The sequence below is a fragment of the Ochotona curzoniae genome, unplaced genomic scaffold (assembly GCF_017591425.1).
Source record: "Ochotona curzoniae isolate NIBS_2020 unplaced genomic scaffold, NIBS_Ocur_1.0 scaffold_4701, whole genome shotgun sequence".
Taxonomy (NCBI): Eukaryota; Metazoa; Chordata; class Mammalia; order Lagomorpha; family Ochotonidae; genus Ochotona; species Ochotona curzoniae.
This window is the reverse complement of record NW_024467122.1, coordinates 13361294-13381941: the sequence shown is the minus strand read 5'-3', so window position 1 is coordinate 13381941 and position 20648 is coordinate 13361294. Positions and strand designations below refer to the sequence as shown.

General features: G+C 47.5%; 1 protein-coding gene across 2 annotated transcripts in view; it reads left to right on the top strand.

Annotated features, from left to right (window-relative positions):
* The first annotated feature begins 955 nt into the window (after positions 1–955).
* The window catches only part of HERC2 (HECT and RLD domain containing E3 ubiquitin protein ligase 2), a 188691-nt gene continuing 168998 nt past the window's right edge, over positions 956–20648 (top strand). For both annotated transcript variants that reach the window (XM_040969236.1, XM_040969235.1), the window contains exons 1-2: positions 956–1002; positions 1578–1680. In XM_040969236.1, coding sequence (XP_040825170.1) covers positions 1609–1680 — 72 coding nt within the window. In that variant the 5' untranslated portion in view covers positions 956–1002; positions 1578–1608. The remainder of the gene's footprint in view (positions 1003–1577; positions 1681–20648) is intronic.

Below are 20648 nucleotides of genomic sequence, written 5' to 3'. Positions count from 1 at the left end.
ACCACAAGCAGGGAGCTGGATGGGAAGTGGGACTGTTACGAACTAGCGCTCATATGGGATCCCAGTGCGTGCAAGGCAAGGACTTGAGCCACTAGCCTATCGCGCTGGGGCTTACAAATGTTTTCAATATCCCCTTTCCTACTATAAGCAATTAATACAAAATACCTTACTCCACTATGGCTTTAGTTGCATCCACAATCTTTCATGTGTTGTACTTAATCTTTATGCAATTAGAATACATTCTCTTTTCTTTAATTTACAGATTGTTTAGTCAATTCCTGGGTTATGTACAAGTGTGCTAACTTCCACGAGTGCAGAAAGTGTCCTGCTGCTTTTCCTTGATCTGCAGTTAAATTCCATGATGGCCGGAAACATGCTCGGTATGGTTTCAACTTTCAAATGTCTACTTTGTATCTCGGTCGCTATTGTTTCAGGGCCACAACGAGGTCTGATTTTCTTCCCTGTCTGTTTCCATTGCCTTTTCGGAGTCCTCCCACAGCTACGGCCTTGCACTCTGTCCAAGATTTCCACTGCATTCCGTGGGACAGACAGTAGTGAGTTCTGTCAGGCCTCACCTGCAGCTGCTAACCTCGTCGACCGACCCACAGAAGCATGTATCTACGTGACAGTCCTAACGCCAGACCCAACATGGCTCAAGCAGCCGGCGACATCTCGGGCCCCTACTGCGTGCGTGCGTGCGCGCGTGCGTGCGGCGGAAATCCCGCCCCCTGGCGCCTGCGGTTGGCTCTGGCCGCAGCGGCCAAGCCCCGAAGAGGAAGAGCCGCGCGGCTGAAGCCAGCCGGAGCGCCGGGAGGGGCGGCCGCGGGCCCCGCTTTCCCATTGGCCGGGCCCGTCGAACAGCCTCGCTGTGATTGGCTGCGCGCCAGGGGCGTCGGCCCCGCCCTCGGGCCGCGGGAGGCGCCGGGATCGCCGGGGCTCGCGGCGGCGGCAGGCAGTGTCCGCGCGCCGAGGGGCGAGGCGCGGCCGGCGGCCGTGCGTCAGGTGCGGGAGCCCGGGGCGCGAGGGCGGCCGGGGGCGGTGCGGGCGCGGGGCGGGCGCCGGGCGCCGGGGCCGAGGGGCGTTGGCGCAGCGGCCGGAGCCCGGCCTGCCGGGGCGGCCCGCTGCCTGCCTGCCTCTCCGTTTCGGAGGGATGATCGTGGAGGATTTTTTGCTGCAGGCTTGACTTTGGGTGAATTTGTTTCGTGCACCACGCACCGGTCTGGGGCGAAGAGGCAGGTGCATGCTGGTGTCAACATTGGTCGTTGAGGCGAGGGGGGCTTTCCGTCGCGTGTGTATGTGTGTGTGTGTTTGTGTAAGAATACCTTTTAGATTTAAGGGAAGGGCGATGACATTGTGATTTTGGTCCCCGGAGACCCTCAGTTCTCAAGGTCTCTCTCCTTTGTAGAAGCGGAACGGGGCGGATCCTACCTGTCTGGGCTGTGGGTTTGCCTTCCTCCTGCTGCTCCACCTCCCCATTACTCTCCCCTTTCTCTTCTTGCCGCATCAGTCCTCGGGGGACGGTCCTTGTAAGCGTTGGGAAAGCCCGTAGGTCTTCAACATTTCTGTTCCACTTGCAGGTCTGACAGCTGGGAGCACGCAGCAGCAAAGATGCCCTCCGAGTCTTTCTGTTTGGCTGCCCAGGCTCGACTTGACTCCAAATGGTTGAAAACAGATATACAGGTGGGGTTTGACATGCCTTTCTCCTGGTGTACTTGGTTGCTGCCTCTGTATTTACGCTGGTCGTTAAGGCATTTTTTTTTTCTTTTAATTTCTTTCCCTTAAAGGTATCTAAGCGGGTGTCACTTGTATTTGTCCAGGTTAGAGAAGCAGGCTTATGTCAGATGGCTAAAATGTAACAGTTTTTGTGGCTGTTCTTGTAGATTGCCGGTGGCTACATCGTAGCGGTGACTTATAGGTGCAGGAAACTTGAGATCTGGCTATGCAACATTTTCGTCTTTTATTAGTGTGCTCTTGAGAAACCTGTGTCCTGTTGATTGTGATCTTGGAGACTGTTGTCACTGGGAGTTTTGGGGGTGCTCAGTTAACTAGGAGGAACAGTTGGAGAAGTGAAAGTGGTAATTTATTGTGGCCTACAGAAGCTCACCCATTAAAAGTATTGTTTACTTACATGAAAGACAGGGTGAGAGAAAGTGAGAAAGTTAGTTCATTGGCTGGTTCGCTCCCTGAATGGCTGCAACAGCTGGAGCTGGGCTGGTTGGAGCACCAGAGCCGGGGGGCAGAGGCCAGCACCTCCGTGTCATTTTCTGCTGCTTTTCCAACACTTAAGCAGGGAGCTGGGTTGGAAGTGGAGCAGCCAGGACTGTATGGGAGCTGGAAGCGCATTACACCACAGTGCTGGCTCCCATTCACTGCTTTTTGAAAAAAGACCGATTTATATCTTTGAAAGGCAGAGTGAAATCTGCTGAGTTCTGTTTCATTCTCTAAATGCCAGCCACAGCCAGGACTAGGTTAGGCCGAAGCAAGGAGCCCAGAATTCCTTCTGGTTCTCCCGTGGGTGTGGCAGAAACCTAAATGCTTGAACTGTCTTCCGCTCCTTCCCAAGCACTTAAGTAGGAAGCTGGATTTGAAGTGTATGTTTGGCTACTGTTTGAACCAGGTGCTTTGATATGGGCTGTTGGTGATCCAAGCAGGGGCTTAATCTTCTGTGCCAAATCTCACTCATTTTAGGGATCTTGTGTTTGTGTTTCTGGAGAGACAAGAGTTCATTCGTTTGAACTGTTTTGTTCTTTACTTACAGCAGATCTTATTTAGAAGAGTGCTCTGGGACCAGCGTGATAGCTCAACAGGCTAACCCACCACCTGCAGGTGTCAGCATCCCGTATGGGAGTCAGTTTGTATCCCGGCTGCTACATTTCCCATCCAGCTACCTGCTGTGTCCTGGGAAAGCAACAGAGGATGACCCAAAGCCTTGGGACCCTGAACCCATGTGGGAGACCTGGAGAAAGACTCTTGGCTTCAGATTATATCAGCTCTAGCTGTTGTGGCCATTTAGGGAGTGGATGCAAGATCTTTCTCTGGCTCTGCTTCTCTCTGTGATTCTGCCTTTCCAATATAAATAAATAAATCTTAAAAACAAAGAAACCAACCAAAACCAGAAAAAAAAAGTGCCCAGATTTTCACATTAGGAACATGAGGAAACGGATTGTTGGCCTTAGAGTTGAGTGTTTTGATTTAATACGGTAATTGCAAGCTTGTCAGGAAATAGCCACAATAATTGTAATATTTCTGTGCATGATTTTTTAAAAAATTTTATTTATTTTTATTGGAAAGGCGGATATACAGAGAGGAGAGACAGAGAGGAAGATCTTCCACCCGATGATTCACTCCCCAAGTGAGCGCAATAGTTGGTGCTGTGACGAGCTGAAGCCAGGATCCAGGAGCTCTTCCGGGTCTCCCACGTGGGTGCAGGTTCCTAAAGCTTTGGGCCGACTTTGAGTGCTTTCCCAGGCCGTAAGCAGGGAGCTGGATGGGAAGTGGAGCCACCGTGATTAGAACCTGCGCCCATATGGGATCCTGGTGTGTATAATGTGAAGACTTTAACTGCTACGCTAGCATGCCGGGCACTATGCATGATATTTGAAAAAGAATATTTTTGAAAGGCTGAGTTAGATAAAGACATAACCTTCCATCTGCTGATTTATTGCCTAAGTAGTAAGTCCATGCTGGTCCTGGATGAAGCCAGAAGCTCTGGGATTCCATCTGGATCTCTCCCATAGGTGACAGGGGACCAAGCACCTGGGTCGTTTGCTGCCTTCTCAGGGAGCTGGATTGGAAGCGAAGCAGCTGCTGCTTCAACCTTTGCCCACATAGGATGCCGACATTGCTGCTGTACAGTGCCAGCCCTGTCATGGCTGATTCTTTGACACCAAGCTAGTTCTGTTTGCTTATCATTTGGAAAAACTTCTTTTGGAGGGTTCAAATCCTGGCTGCTGCTCCACTTCTGATGCACCTCTCTGCTATGGGAGACCCAGAAGAAGCTCCTGGCTCCCAGCTTTGGACCAGCCCAACTCTGGTCGTTATGACTATTTGAAGGGGGTGGTTTGAACTCAAGAATGGGAGATCTTTCCTTCTCTCCATAACTCTGCCTCAAGCAAAAATAAGTAAACCTGAAAAAAAAGTTTCTGGAACATCAGCAAATAGAAGCATGTTAAATGTTTGTAGTGTGTATATGTATGTTTCTTCCTCCATGAGGTTAACTGTTTTTCAGCGTTTCTGAAGTTCTCTGCCTTTTGCAATACTGTCTTACATAGAATGTTGAAGAGTCATGTAGTCTCTAAGCAGTTCTGCTCCTTACTATTTTAAAAACAATTTATTTTCATCCGCTTGAAATGCCAAACAGCAGAGAGAAAGAGAAACCTTCCCTGTGCTGGTCCATTTCCAAACGTCTGCCAAAGCCTGGCACTTAAACTCTGGGCTAACGGGGATGGCGATGGTGGGAGCTGTCCTCGGCTGCTCCCCCAATGGGAGGAGCCACAACTGCCAGGGAGCCAGGGACAAGGGCATCCCAGTCTGGCATCCCAGTGGGTGGCTTAACCTCTGTGCCATAATGCCACCTCACTGCGGCCCCTCCCCCCTTTTAAAAATGAAGTGAGTGCCAGAAGATCCGATTGTTTAAGGCATAAGGAACCATGTTGTGGGTGATGGATTGTTTTGATTGGTTAGAGCTCGAGGAGTAGGGTCAAGAATTGGTGTAGTAATTATAGTGTAACATTTTATTCAGCTATTTATCTTTTTGTTTGTGTTTTTTTAATGGATGAGAGAGTTTAGAGATGAATAATTTCTTGTTTCTGAATTCTAGAGGCTCAGGTATAGCAGTTTGAATAGTTGTTTTTATTTAGTGTTTTATGTGTTTTGAGACTTTTGCTTAACAGAGTCCTCCCCTCTCCCCCATGTAATCATTATTGGATAAATGCTAAGCGTGAGTTTTAGTGTCTTAATCTAAAGCCAGTTAAAAGCTGACTTGAATCCCTATAATGAATTGGGCAGAAACACATGGAATGAAGCATTATTTGCGTCTTAGAGCTTGCTGTTTTATTTCTGATTTACTCTGCAGTGCAAAGAAATTGACCCTTAGGCATTTTAACGATTACTCAAAAGTGTCCCAAACTTCCAGGAAGAAGTGAAAAGATAAGGTTTTGGATGGTGCATCAGAGGAAAAAATGTGTTGTGTTGTGGGTGTGGCAGCTCTTTAAGGAGTGTGAGCAGAGTGTCTGACCTTGACATCCTACAGTTTCTTCAAGCTTTTTGTCAGTTGGGAGGAAGGAAGGTTGTTATCTAACTCCCTAAGGAATTGGTTTCGCTCTTTCTGGTTCTCCTTGCAGATCAGCAAGCCTTGGTTGTTTGGCCTTACCCTGTCTAGTCCAGCACAGTTGTCCCACCTGTTTTGAGAGAGATGCGTTTGGCATCTTCCTTAGAGCATTTGTATTGCAAACAGAATTGACACCTGGTTAATGAATACTGTGTGTGAAAGCTGTATACATGTTGAAAGGTATTTCTTTGCCATAGGATTTAGCAAACGTGTTTTCTACGATTATGTTTGTTTGAGGTGCCCTTGGCATTTTCAGTAACTTCAGAAGGAAAAGTTGTGTGTGTGAAGTGGGTGTGAAGATTTTTAGGCCTGTGTGTTACAAAGAATACTGAGCCTCAATTTTTGTAAAAGACCTATTGAATAGAAGCTCCAGTGGATTTCCTGTTACATGCTGGGCATCCCTCTGGCTTGCATATACATTACACTGTCATTTCTTGACATAGTTTTCTGTTTTGCTCACCGTTGTCTTGAAGAGACAATAAAATACAGAGCAAAGAGGCGTTACGTACATCACTATTGTGTTTGTGCAGTATGAGTCCCACTGCCTGACATGATTGTCTGTTTTTCAGCGAACCAAAAAAAAAAATCAGTAAAGCAAAAAAGCTATCAAAAATAGAGCATGGTATCTTCAAAACATTTGATTCTTAAGACGTGTGGATTTACTTGTTATCCTGCCCTAGGACTCGTTCTGTGCCTTTGCCTGTGTGTCCAGTGTGGGAGTTGGTCTTTTCTTGCATAAGCTGCACTCAGATGCATTTCCTACAGTTTCTATTTTGGGTCCTTTGAAGTAGCACATGAAATTAGATACCCATGAAGCAATTTTTTTTAAACTTTTAATTTAATAGGCTCACAGGAAGTCGCAGAGAAAGTGCAGAGGTCACTGTGTACCCTTTCCCAGACGCTCCCAGTGGTTACTTTTGTAACTGTAGAACAATAGCAAAACTGGGAAATAGAACAATCTGTGTCATTCTGTCCCGTGTGTCCAACCCTGTGACCATCACCACAGTCAGGTACAGAACTGTTTCATCACTGAATTTCTCCTGCCTCTGTTAGTGACTCACTGTCATTTGCCACCATCTCTGACCTGTGGCAACTGATAAACAGGTCTCTGCTTCTCTCCAGATTGTCATGTTGTTTGTGACCTTTTGAGATGGGCTTTGTTCCCCCAGTGTGCTGCCTTCCAGGTTCATCAAAGTTGTTGAATATCAGTAAAGTCAGGATTACTTATTTGTTTCTTCTCTTACTCCTTAAAGGTTTTTATTTATTTATTTGAAAGGCAGAAAGATTACAGAGAGAGGGCTTGGATTCATTGATTCACTCTGCAGGGGGCCGCTTCAGCCAGGCGTGGGTGGTCTTCTACATGGGTGCAGGGCACTGTGCTGTTTTCCCAGGCAGTTACCCAGCAGCTGAGTCGAAAGTGTAGTGACCAGAGCTTGAACCGGCATCCGTATGGGATGCTGGTGTTACAGGTGCTGTGTCCTATACTGTTCCTTCCCTATTTATAAATTTAAAATGAACTTATTGAATGTAAATGTTGTTATTTTATGCTTAGAAATATCAGATTAAAAAGCATAAACATGCATGTTTTGGTAAATTCTCAAGTTTTCTGATAATTCAGTTGACAAGTAACTTGTAGAGTTAATTCTGTAATTATAGGTAACTTAACTGATGCTTAGTTATTTATTTTAAAGAGGGTTACAGAGAGGCGTGGGGGGTAGATTTTCCATCAACTGATTCACTCCCCAAATGCTGGGCCAGGCGGAAGCTGGGATCCAGAAGCTTCTTTCAGGTCTCCCATGTGGGCTGTCTTCTGCTGCTTTTCCCAGGTTGTGAGCTGGGAGCTGGGTTGGAAGTGGAGAAGCTGGGACCATATGGAATGATGGCTTTGCAGGCAGTAGCTTTACCTACTAGGTAGTGGTGCCTGCTCCACAGGAGTAGTTTCTAAAAGGTATTTCTGTCTCTCGTATCTAAGTATAGTTTCCTTAGTGGAAGCGTTTTTATTTATAAAATTCTTAGATAAGGGACCAGGACTGTGGCACAGTAGGTAAAGCCGTGGCCTGCGAGGCTGTCATCTCATTCGAGTCCTGGCTGTTCCAGGTGCATTCCTTGCCAGTGCACCTGGAAAAGCAGGAAAAGATTGCCCAAGTGCTTGGGCCCCTGCCAGCCGTGGGGAAGACCCAGAGGGAGCTCCAGGCTCCCAGCTTCTGCCTGGTTCAGCCCCAGTTGCTGTGGATGGGAAATCTTGCTCTGTCGCTCCTTTCTCTGTAACTGCCCTTTAAAGAAATAAATATTTACAAGAGGATTCCATGATAAAAAATACATTATGGTAAATCTGTAGGTGGCACTTTGTCGAAGCATTATGCAGTAAAGTTAAATGTCTCTGTGCTGTTATTTAAAAAAAAAACAACTGCAAATGAAAACTTCGGTGTTTTAATCTGAGTAAAAGTACATCCCAACACGTTATGCATCCTTATACTTTTTTTCAGGAATGCTTTTTTTTTTAATATATATATATTTTAAAGATTTATTTTATTTTCATTGGAAAGGCGGATATACAGAGGGAAGAGACAGAGAGGAAGATCTTCCGTCCGATGATTCACTCCCCAAGTGAGCGCAACGGCCAATGCTATGCCGATCCGAAGCCAGGAGCCAGGAGCTCCTCCAGGTCTCCCATGTGGGTGCAGGGTCCCAAAGCTTTGGGCCATCCTCGACTGCTTTCCCAGCCACAGGCAGGGAGCTGGAAGGGAAGCGGGGCTGCCGGAATAGAACTGGCACCCATATGGGATCCCAGGCGTGCAAGGCGGGGACCTTAACCACTGTGCCACCATGCCGGGCCCCAGTCATGCTTATTTTTTTTAATCAAGGCTATTTTTTGTACCGATTTTACTTTGATCCATAAATTGAATAGGAATGAAAGGAAAAGCAGTATATGGTTTTGTGTAAATTTCATTGCTATCATAATTAGAATAGCATAGGATTTACCATCATATACTATAAAATACTGGAAAATACTGAGACCTTTGGGAGGTTTATAGTAAAGTAACTGGTAGTCCTTTAACTTTTCTATAAATTCAGCCTTTCCTAGAAAACTTCCATCTGTTATCTGATTGGTTTCCATGCATGTCAATGCATGTTCCTTGTTTGTAGTTCTTCAACTGGGAGTAAATAGATTTTTGTGTCGCATTGCTAATTGTGGTTGTCCCGCTTGTCATCTCGTGATTACAGCTATTTGAGCACCACAGTTGTGTCAGGACTACATGAGGGTTAAAAAGAACTTTTTGTGTAGTATCATTTAAACGTAGTAGTTTATTTGTCCAACTGTGAAGCACCAGGGAGAGGAGGAGGAAAAACACATCCTGCCCCAAAGTGCCCACGGTCAGGAGTGATGCGTGGTGTGGGCTGGGCTGATGCTGCGTGTTGTTTTCTGTGTATCATTAAGTTCTGCAAGGTCTGGTACTGCTTCTCATCTTACTTGTGACTAAAGAACAGTACTTTGCCATGGTCCAGGTGGAGTGTGATTGAACTATAAGATGCATAGGAAATGGCGTTTGCCCTGGAGAGGGTGCTATTAGGGAAAGACAAAAGTGGTAGTCTGTAAACATCATGAATAAGGATGGGTACACTTCTGAGCAGGTGTACAAAACCCTGGGGTGTCCAGAGCATGATGCCCCCTCTTGGGTGTAGTGGCTAGAATCAGCCCACCTGCTGCACCAGTCCATGTGCGTATTGGTGGGTACAGCTGCCTTGCCAGTATGGCCCTCAGCTCTGACTCTTGTGTGAATGGGTTGGGGGATGCTGGAGTCTACCCAAGGAAACCTGTAAGAACCCCCCTACTCCCTCCTCCAACCCTGGTTCTCCACCTGCTGGTGTGTGCTGCATTGCAGTGAGGACAACCCTGAAGAACCCCTACCAAGTCGATCCCCAGCTCTGGCTCTCATATGTGCTAGTGGGTACTGTAGCCTAATTGGGGTGACCCCTGAAGAACCCCTACCTGGTCTGCCAATGGCACTGGCTCTTGTCCACACTAGCACTGCTCCCAGCCCTGAACCTGCCTAGTCAGGGTGACCCCAAGGAACCTGTATCAGGCTCTCCCTCAGCTCTAGCTCTTATACATATTGGCAGGTGCTGTAGCTCAGTCTGGTAAGGACTGCACACAGCCCTGGAATCATGTGCAGTAGCAGAGACTATAGCTTAGCCTGGCTTGGTTCATCCCTAGTCCTGGCTCTTGCTGACTGGTTCTGTAGCCTAACCTGGTCCAGCCTGCCCTTAACCCTAGCTCTCTTACTCTTTGTGAGGTGTTGTAGCCTAGTGGGGGAGATCCCAAAGAATCAATAGGCGGAACCATCAGGTCCCCTAATCTGCCCCCTGAGTGTGTTGATGGGTGCATTGGCCTGGCCTAGGGAAGCCCTCCAGATTCCCCCCTCTGATTCACTTTTTTTTTTTAAAGATTTATTTTATTATTTTTTTATTGGAAAGGCGGATATACAGAGAGGAGAGGCAGAGAGGAAGATCTTCCATTTGATGATTCACTCCCCAACGGCAGATTCACTCCCCAACGGCAGATGCTATGCCGATCCAAAGCCAGGAGACTCTTCCGGGTCTCCCACGCGGGTGCAGGGTCCCAAAGCTTTGGGCCATCCTCGACTGCTTTCCTGGGCCACAGGCAGGGAGCTGGATGGGAAGCGGGGCTGCCGGATTAGAACCGGCGCCCATATGGGATCCCGGGCGTGCAAAGTGAGGACCTTAACCACTTGCGCCACCATGCCGGGCCCCTGATTCACTTTTTGCTCCAGCTCCCTTGATTACCTGTGGGTGCAATGGCCTGGCCCATGGAAACCCTTAGAAATCATTTCACCTCAAACAAGCCCTCGGTGGTCCCCATTCTGATTTTTCCAGGCAGTGTGTGGCATCCCAATGTGTGCAATGCTGTGAGGTGGCGTTGGAGAGACCAGTAGGATGGCTCCCGCCACTGTGCGCCCATGTTGGTGTGGCAAGTTCTGCCTCCCATCCTGATTGGTTTGTCGTTTCCTGACAGGTTAGCTGCTGTTTAGGTACTTTTTAGGAGTTTCCATTTGTTAAAATTGCTGATTAGGTTTGTTCTCTTTCACCCCAGGTTCCCTGTCCAAATTCGACAAACTAAAGATCTAAACTATTTGGAAAGAAAAACTGTGTATTCTGAACATGTGTGAATGCTTCTTTCCATAGATATGTGTGTTTTGCAACCAGTAAAATATCATAACTGTTTATACAGCATTTATAGCTTGTAAGGTGATACAGATCACCTAGAAATGATTTACAGTATTTAGGAAGCTGTGCATAGGTTATGTGCAGATGTTATGTCATTTTATATAAGGGACTTGAAAATCTATGGATTTTGAATAATGAGGAATGATAACAGTGTGACATTTTAATCACTTAAACATACCACACATGGTTACTTTAAAAAATGTGTTTACATTAACTGCGTAAAGATTGTCAAGAAAAAATTAAAAAATGTTTTATAAAAAATGCAAATAATCACTTAAAAATGTGTTTACACACCTGGCACAGTTACTGGATTGCTCAGCTTGTCTTCCCTCTCAGTCGACACTCTGGTGGGTCTGTGGGCTGCCCTTAGACTCCCAGTCTTGGCTGTGATGTCCCACAACAGGGCTGGATTGTGGCTTCTAGACTGTCTAGAAGCCAGTGACTCAGCCTGGAGGTGTGGGAGAGTGGGTGCTGTCTCCTTGGGGTGAACAGTAAGGGGATTCGTGTTTTAACTCCCCCATTTTCTTTCCTCCTTTGCAGTTTGTGATATGGTTTCTTCTTAAAGATTTACTACTGCTACTACTACTACTTCTGCTTATTATTATTATTATTGGAAAGGCAGAGACACAGAAGAAGATACAGAGAGAAAGATCTTCATCTACTGGTTCACTCCCCAAGTGGCCACAGCGGCCAGAGCTGAGCCAGTGTGAAGCCAGGAGCCTGGAGCTTCTTCTGGACCTCTCACATGTGTGCAGGGTCCCGAGGCCTGGGACCATCCTCCACTTGTTTTCCAGGCCACAGGCAGGGAGCTGGGTGGAAAGTGGAGCAGCTGGGATCCGGGGATGCAAGGTGAAGATTTAGAGACTTGGCTACCATGCTGGGCCCCATATAGTTATTTTTTAACCTTGAAAAATGTAACAGCCATTCTAGCTGTGGTAACAAGAGTACTGCCTATTGTTGGTCCATAGGTAGTAACATGAGTTACCTGTGGTAATGGGTGAGGACCTCATCCTGTTGCTGCACCTGTAGTCATACAGTAGCACACGAGTGCTACATCCTGTTGGTTTATGTGTCTCCTGGTCCTACTTCTCCGGTCCCTTATCCTCAGTGCCAAGGCTGGCATCTGCCAAATGGAGGGTAGTACCTCATTTCACGTGGCAGGCTTTTGTTTCCCAAAGTCTGCATCTGTGCAGTGTTGCTATTTTCAGCATCTGCTTTTTGTCTCTGTCTTCTTTTTCAATCATATGGTCTTGGTTTTTTTTTTTTTTTCTGTTAGTATTTTTGTTGGAGTTTTAGACACCTAGCTCACATACATGAGTTTTTATGGTAATAATTTGAGGCTCTGGAGGATACCCTCTTCCAGATAGGGTGTTTTGGATTGTAAGTACTGGCAGTTTCAGGTCTGTGTGGTTCTGTTGGGAATTTAGACAGTTCCCTGTGAAGCCTGGTCTGCTTTATCCTTCTGCACTTCTCCTGCATTGGAGTTCCGGCTTGGAGTGTTTATCAGGCTTCCAGCTTTTACTGGACCCTGGACCTTGAACTCAGCCCGTGTCTCAGTCCTGGAGTTCTTCCAGAAGCTCTGCTCAGCTCTTGTTTTCAGCCATGCTTAGTTTTTCTGAAGTTTCTTCTCTGGGGCTAGCTCTTTCTCACTTTTGTGGTGCCTCTTTGATGTCTTCAAGTAGATATACTTTATGTTTTTGGCTGGCTTTTCCAGTTCTGATTTTTTTTTTTGGAATTGGCATGTTGTCCTGTGTTCAGCAGGTGGTTAGTGTGTTTATTCAGGACTGATAAAAAGCCATATAAGTTTAGTCAAATGCAAATACTGGCACAGATTGCATTTTAGACATTTTGAAGATATGAAAAAATAATATCTTCTATAATTAAAATGCCATGTATGCATTTTTTGGATTGTATTATGTGTCTGTGATTATGAAGTGTTTTTTAAGAAAATCTTAAACAAGATTTTATTTAAAAAGCAGAGTCACAGACAGGGGAGACACGGGGAGAGAAAGCCTGAGACTTCACTCATTGGTTTATTCCCTAAATGCTTGTTATGGCCAGAACTGGGCCAGGCTGAAGCCAGGAGTCTGCAACTTCAGCTCCCGTGTGAGTCAGAAGCCAAGTTCTTGGACCATCTGTTGGTGCTTTCCCGGATGCTTTAGTAGGGAGCTGCATTGAACTTGAACCAGCACTTATAGTGGGTGCTGGCATCACGGGGCATAACCCATTTCACTGCAGCACCAGCCTGTGCAGTGTCATCTTAGTGAATATCTTAAGAGTCTGTTTGCCCAGTCGTGTTTGATGTTGAAGTGTTGCTGCCTCCCCCAGGCTGCCTTACTGCAGATTTTGGTGTATGTTGTAGTGTTGTAGAACAAAGGGCAAGTTTTGAATTGAACTTTCCCCAAATTTCGTCTCTGTCAGCTTTGATATTGTGTTTTCTTTGGTAGACTGGTTGAACCTCAGAGCTTCAATTTAGTGAGCTACAAAAATGGGTCTGTTAGTATCCCCCTGAAGTTGTTTTATGACGAACATGCCTTTACTTGCTATATCACTTTTTAAAAGATTTATTTATTTTTATTGGAAAGTCAGATATACAGAGAGGAGGAGAGACAAAGAGGAAGATCTTCCGTCTGTTGATTCATACTCCAAGCCACAGCAATGGCTGGACCTGAGCTGATCCGAAGCCAGGAGCCAGGAACATCTTCCGGGTCTCCCACGCCAGTGTAGGTTCCCAAGGTTTTGGGCTGCCCTTGACTGCTATCCCAGGCCACAAGCAAGGAGCTGAATGGGAAGTGGGGCTGCCGGGATTAGAACTGGTGTTCATATGTGATCCTTGTGTGTGCAAGGCGAGGACATTAGCCACTGGGCTATCAACGCTGGGCCCCTTGCTATATGGTTTTACAAGTGTGAGATCAGATGTTAGAGCAGGGCCTGGCATGGTGGCCTAGTGGCTAAAGTCCTCACCTTGAGCGTGCCAAATTCCCATATGAGCCCCAGTTCTAGTTATAGCAACCCCGCTTCCCATCCAGCTCCCTGCTTGTGGCCTGGGAAAGCAGTCAAGGACGACCCAAAGCCTTGGGACCATGCACTTGAGTGTGAGACCTGGAGGAAATTCCTGGCTCCTGGCTTCGGATCAGTTCAGCTTTGGCTGTTGCAGTCACTTGAGGAGTGAATCACCGGTTGGAAGATCTTCCTCTCTGTCTCTCTTCCTCTCTGTATATCTCACTTTGCATAAAAATAAAATTAAAAAATCTTTAAAAAAAAGCATGTTAGAGAACATTGGAAAAGGGTACTAAGTCCAAAAGTGACTGATTAAAAGCATGTGTGTTTGTATGCCAAAAGCTTAAAGACAGAACATTTCAAAAACTGCATTATCTATTGAGAGCTGTTGTGTAGACAAGCAAGTTAGAGACAGTTGTCCAAAGCACTCAGTTTGCAGACCCAAGTGGTTCATTTCCTGTCCAGCCTCTGTTCTTGCCAATGTCACAATGACTTTCCTGTTGTGCGTTGTCCTTGGGCTCTCGTGCTGGCCTCTGTCCTCCTGGAGCACTCCTCCCGGGCCTCTGTCCTGTAGGAGCACTCCTCCCGGGCCTCTGTCCTGTAGGAGCACTCCTCTTGGAGCACTCCTCCCGGGCTTCCTTTCCTGCCTCTCTGCAGCCTGGCTCATTCCTGGCTGCCCCCAGAGAAGCTTCCTAATGTCCCCTACCCTTCGTGCCCCAGCTCCTGTACCTCGGGCGATGTTTCCCCGAGCCTTTGGTTCCTAGGAGGCCTTGAATCCTGCCAGGTGTGCAGCCTCCATCTTCCAAGAACAGGATTCCCGTGCACTTACGCTCCTCCTCAGACTCTTCCTCAGATGTTACCCATGGGTTGGGAGCGTAGGCTGCAGGAGTCATCCTTATTTCCGTACAAAGTGCTTCTTCTCTTAGCTATAGTCTTTAAATGTTTCCTCTCGTAGCTTTTCTCTCTCTCTCTTTTTTTTTTTTTCCAAATTATTAATTAAGAGGCAGAGAAAGAGACACACACACACACACACACAAACATGCAGCGATCTTCCTTCGGCTGGTTTGTTTCCCAAATGCTAGGGCCAGGCTGAAGCCAGGAACCCCGAAATTCAGTCCATAGTTCACCCTTGGGTGGCAGAGATCCAGATACTTGAGCCATTGCAAGAAGCTGGGCCAAGAAGCAGGGCCAGGTCTTGAACTCAGTGCTCTTCTGTATGTAGATGTCCTGTTCAGTACCGGGCAGCTCTGTGTGTGTGTGTGTGTGTGTGTGTGTGTGTGTGTGTGTGTGTGTGTGTGTGTAAGGACTTCACCAACCACTAATATCTCTCTGCCTCGAATGCATCCCCAAATCCTGATACATGTAGCACAGTGAGCCTGGAAAGGTCCTAGACTGCTGTCTGTATCCAAGCCATCACATCAGCCTTCCAGCTGACTCGTAAATATGAGTTTCTATCCTTGAATACTGCTGAGATCTAAGACATTTATTCTGTGAGCGTGTGTACACGTGTGTGCATGTGCATGGGCACTGCGGTAGAGGGTGTACCCCTCGGTTTACCTGGAGTGGTTTGTGCAAGTCTCAGTGACTGTTCCTGGAAGATGGAGGGTGCACACCTGGCGGGGTTCACGGCCTCCTGGGAACCAAAGACTCATGGAAACATCGTCCGAGGTACAGGTACTCAGCCCTGGGAGTTCCCTGTCTCACATTTTCTCCTTTTGCTTCTTCTTCTTCTTTTTTTTAATAATTTAACAAACTCAGTTTTTTTTTAAAGATTTATTTATTGGAAAGTCAGATATACAGAGAGGAGGAGAGACAGAGAGGAAGATCTTCCGTCCGATGATTCACTCCCCAAGTGAGCGCAGCGGCCGATGCTATGCTGATCCAAAGCCATGTACCAGGAACTTCTTCCGGATATTCCACGTGGGGGCAGGTTCCCAAGGCTTTGGGCCGTCCTCAACTGCTTTCCCAGGCCACAAACAGAGAGCTGGATGGGAAGTGGAGCTGCAGGAATTAGAACCTGCGCCCATATGGGATCCCGGGGCGTTCAAGGCGAGGACTTTAGCCACTAGGCCACGCCGTCGGGCCCTTTCCTTTCACTTCTCATCTCAAATAACTATACCTGTCCTTGTCTTGGCTTAGGTTTTTATTCCTGGAAATTGCCTATTAATTTTCTAGTTTTAGTTTTTTTTTTTTTTTTAAATATTGACCCATTTAATAAAAGTCATAGTTTGAGAGAGTGAAGAGAGTGAGCCTCCCTTTGCTGGTCACTCCCCAGAGGCTGAAACAGTGGGAATTGAGCCAATCTGAAGCCAGGAGTCAGGGGCTTCTTCTGATCTCCCATGCCAGTGCAGGGTTGCAAGACTTTGGGCCAAATTCTGGTGCTTTCAAAGCCGCAAATAGGAAGCTGGGTTGGGGCGTGGAGCAACTGAGACTTGAACTGGTGCCCGTGTGGGATGCTGGCACTGCAGGCTGAGGATTAATGTGCTCTGTCACCGTACCATCCCCAGTTTTCCTTGTTTGTAGCCGTTGCATTGGTACTGAGTTGAGGCTTGAAGATATAGGTTCATATGTTCCCTCGAGTGTCTAGAGAGAGTGTGTAATTCCTAGAGCATGGCACGCGTGGGGCTGTCAAGTGTGGCCCCTGTTTGTTTCTCAGTCTGCTATGTACTGTCTTGGAGACTGGGTGTGTACATACCGGCAGGTGATAATGGCCTTTCTCTTGCTGAGATCAGGTGAACACAGCTTTTCCTTTGCTTTCTTTTAAGCCTCAGAGGCCTGAGGAAGGAGTTATCTCTATGCTCTTTAACAGGAGTCATCTGTTTGGGTCGCATGTATGTTTATGGCAGTCCCCTTTTTAGTGATGTGGACAGATAAAATGGTGCCGAGAGAAAGCCGCTTGTTCTATGAAAACTAAGTTGTGTGCTGGATTGGTTTTCTGTTGCTATGTGACAAGTCCCTAGCCACACATTTAGCAATTTAAAACAACACTCATCTGAATTGTGATGGTTTTTGTGAGTTGTGAGTCTGGGCGACTTTGCTCTGTCCTCCTCTGTTGCTGTCCCCACGGGGTGCGGTCAGGTTGTCAGCATCCGGAGCTTGTGGGCAGATCTGCGTTCCTTCCAGTGCCAGGATGGAGACCTTTGCTCTTAGAGGCTGCCTGTTTTCTCAAGCAGTTTAGAGGAAACCTGACTGCTTGCTTCTTCAAGTCTTAGTGAGAGCATCTGGGATGGCTCGGTCTGTTTTCGGGAACTTCCTCTCACCAGATCAAGCAGGCCTATGCAGAGCAATCTTACTTTTTGAACTTAATTGCATTGTGCAGAGTCAGCTGACCTTTTCTTAGAAGGGGCAAATGCTAGTCCCAAATGGGACAGCTCGTCAGCTGAGGAGATAATGGAGGGGGCCAGGATCTGGTTGAGTTTTGCTGACTACAGATCATTTGGATAAATGTAGGATGCTAAAATTTAACTTGAGTAGGTTAAGTAGGTGGGAAAGTATTGTGAGAGTTAGAGAAAATATCTTAAAAATCGGAGTGACTTCTCTGCTGAGATGGCTCACACAGTGTCCTTCAGAGAGACCGAGCTGGAAGAGAGGAGCTGATTCTGTGGGTGCTGCCTCCCAGAGCGATGGCCAAAGAACGAGTAGGCGTTGTGCACAAAGAAAAGGACCTGGCCTTCCGTTGAAAGATGAGCAAACAGAAACGCCTCTTTGAATTTTAAATATGTTTTGTGGCAAAGAAGACTGCTTCTGCTGCCCCGCCCTCTGCTGAACAGGGGTCTGCTGTGCACTTGTGAGATGACCCCTTGGCCGTCCTGCTGGCTCTGGAAATCCTTGTCTAATTCACACTGATATGGGAGGAGGCCGTTTTTATTTTCTCTTTAAATATCACTGTGAACTCATGTATTTTTACTCACTTTTGTGGTTCATTATAACTGTTACATGTTTTCTTGCTCAATATTCTTCTATATTTGACCTGCAGTCCTTGTCAGTCTTTGAGCATTGTGTGTGTGTGTGTGTGTGTGTGTGTGTGTGTGTGTGTGTTGAGGAAACGAGGTATTTTAGGCTCCCTTTGTCTGCATTGGCCCGTGACTCGGCCTTTCGCAGCCAAGAGCCCTGCTTGCTTGTCGGGAAGTGACATTTCGGGGACCAGTGTCTGCATACTGGCTGTACCAACTGCTGTCGCGGTGCCTCTCCTACGAATGAAACACATACATGTACTCAAAAATACAGTTCACAGCAAGGTTTCCAATTCAGTTTCTTAAATTTTCAACAGTTAATACAGAGAGAAGAAGATGATGATGAAGAAGAAGAAGAAGAAAGAGAGAGAGAGAAAAAAAGAGAGAGAGAGAGATATTCCTTCTGCTAGTTCAATCCCCAGAGGGCTGCATCAGCTTGCGCCAGGCTGAAACCAGGAGTTAGGAGCTTCATCTGGGTCTCCATGGTGCAGGGATGCAAACACAAGGTTTCTTTGTTGCTTTTCCTAGACCATTACCAGGTGCTGGATTCGAAGTGGAGCCGCCAGGCAAAAACCATTGGTTTTATGGGATGTGGGTACAATGCTGGCTCCTTAGATCATTAAGACAATTTTCTTTGGATAGTATTCCTTTTTCTTGATGAAATTAGAACATATTCGAATAATGATGAATATGATTCGAAGATCCCTTGATATTCTTTTAATACATAGCTAATTACTTGAATGATTAATTTTTTAAATATTTATTTATTTTTATTGGAAAGTCAGATATACTTTCCAGAGAGGAGGAGAGACAAAGAGGAAGATCTTCCATCCGTTGGTTTACTCCCCAAGTAGCTGCAATGGCTGGAACTGAGCTGATCTGAAGCCAGGAGCCAGGAGCTTCTTCTAGGTCCTCCACATGGGTGCAGGGTCCCAAGGCTTTGGGCCACCCTCAACTGCTTTCCCAGGCCACAAGCAGGGAGCTGAATGGGAATTGGAGCTGAGGGGATTAGAACCAGTGCCCATATAAGATCCTGGCGCGTTCAAGGTGAGAGCTTTAGCCGCTAGGCCCCCCGCTTCAGGCCCTTGACGATATTTACGTAGTTGATCAGAGTGGGAAGGGTCGAGGATCAGGGGACAGTGATGTGACCATTGTTTATACATTTGCTTCTTGTATTTCGGGCCAAGAGGTTACAAGAGGAGAAACCACTCCCAGCCTCCCAACTGCGGCATTACCTGGAGGATGGGAAACTGCCATTCAGTCATCCCAGGGTCCCCATTGTGGAGCGTTTTCTGAGCGTTCTGCTCAGGTGTTCAGTAGTTCTAAGATGCTGCTGATATCACTGCTCCACGGATGAAGAAATCCTTCCAAGGTTGACTGGCTGTCATAGTCCACCTTCTTAGTCTTCATTAGCCCAATGTTTGCTGTCAACCTCACTGGGGTTGTTGATCAGTTTGTTCTGCCCTCCATCCTCAGCAATCCGATGGGTGCTGCAGCTCAGCCCAGCCCAGCCCAACACACTCTCAGCCCTCACATACCATAGGGGGGTCTGCAGCCCAGTCAGAGACCCCCCAATAACTCTCATTGGACTGGCCCCCCAGCTCTGGTTCTTGTGCCTGCTAGCATGTGCAGTGGATTGGTTTTGTTTGCCCCACATCCCAGTGGAATCTTGTATATATCATTGGGCACTAAAGCCTACCTCAACACAATCGACTACCCTCCAGCCCATGCTCATTCCAGCGGGTGCCACCGCTTGTCCGGCCAGACCCACCCTCAGCCCTGGTTCTGGTGCTCACCAGTGGGGGTTGCAGCCCATCAGAGAGGATCCCACAAGCTCTCCATAGACCCACTCTCAGCCCTGGAGATCTTGCACTCTCCAGGTAGTTCTGCAATCTAGCTCGACAGGATGTGCCCCAGTGCCAGCACTTGCCAGCTGATGCTGTGGCAAAGCATGACCCGCCTGTCTTTATTCTGGCTCATGCCTGTGTCAGTGGATACAACCAGATACCCAGCCTGGCTCTTTGCTTAACCCAGTTCACATGTAGGCCAACAGGTGTTTTAGCTCTGCCCAGCCTGGTCTGCCCCCAGTTCCAGCTCTCATACTCACCAGCCTGAGCAGTGGCTCAGCAGTGGAGTCTCTACTACTCTCCTACCAGGCTCACCCCCCTACCCTGGTCTTGTGTGTGCTGGTGGGTGCAGCAGTCCAGTCTAGCATGGCCTGTCTCACCTCGGCATTTGCTGGCAGATGGTGCAGCCTGGCCTGGCCTGGTTAGCCCCTGTTCCAGTTCTTGCTGGCTGGAACTGCCACCCAACCCACTGCAGTCAGCCCCCAGCCTTCAGCCCTGACCCTAGTGTGAACTGCTTGGTGATGTGGCCAGACCCATCCTGTCCCGCATCTCATCCCAGTTCTCAGATCTGCCAGTGTGTGTGTGTTATGAATTGGCACAGCCTGGCCTGCCTCACACCTGAGCCATGTGTGCTGGCAGGTACTGTAACCTGGTCTGCTCTGAGCTGTTCTTTGCTTTGGTTTTTGTGCTCACCTGCAACCGGGCTCCCCTATTGGATCTTCTCTCAGTGGCACATCTCATGTACACTGGTGGGTCCTTGACCTGGGCTGACTTAGCCCACCTCCTGTCCTGGCAGGAACAGTGGCCTTGCCCAACAGGCCCATACTTAGCCTGGTTTTTACTGTTGCATGTGACAGTTCAGCCAGTCCTGGTCCATGGCCTGACACAGCTCTTGTGTGGCTTAGAGGGAGCGGAAACTTAGCCCAGCCCATCCTACACACACTTGACTCTTCTGAGTACCAGTGGATGCTGGAGTCTAGCCCAGTCTATTGCGTGCCAGACCCGTCCACTCCCTTGTTGAGGGACGCTGCAGCATGTCCAGCCGAGACCATTACCCCAATTTTGGTTCTCTTGGAACCCTGCACCCACATGGGAGACCCGGATGAAGCTCCTGGCTCCTGGCTTTGGATTGGCTCAGTTCTAGCCATTGTGGCCACTTGGGGAGTGAAGCGGTGGATGGAAGATCTTTCTCTCTCTGTCTCCTTCTCTCTGTAGATCTGACTTGCCAATAAAAATAAATAAATAAAGAAGATATGTATGATATGTTCACAT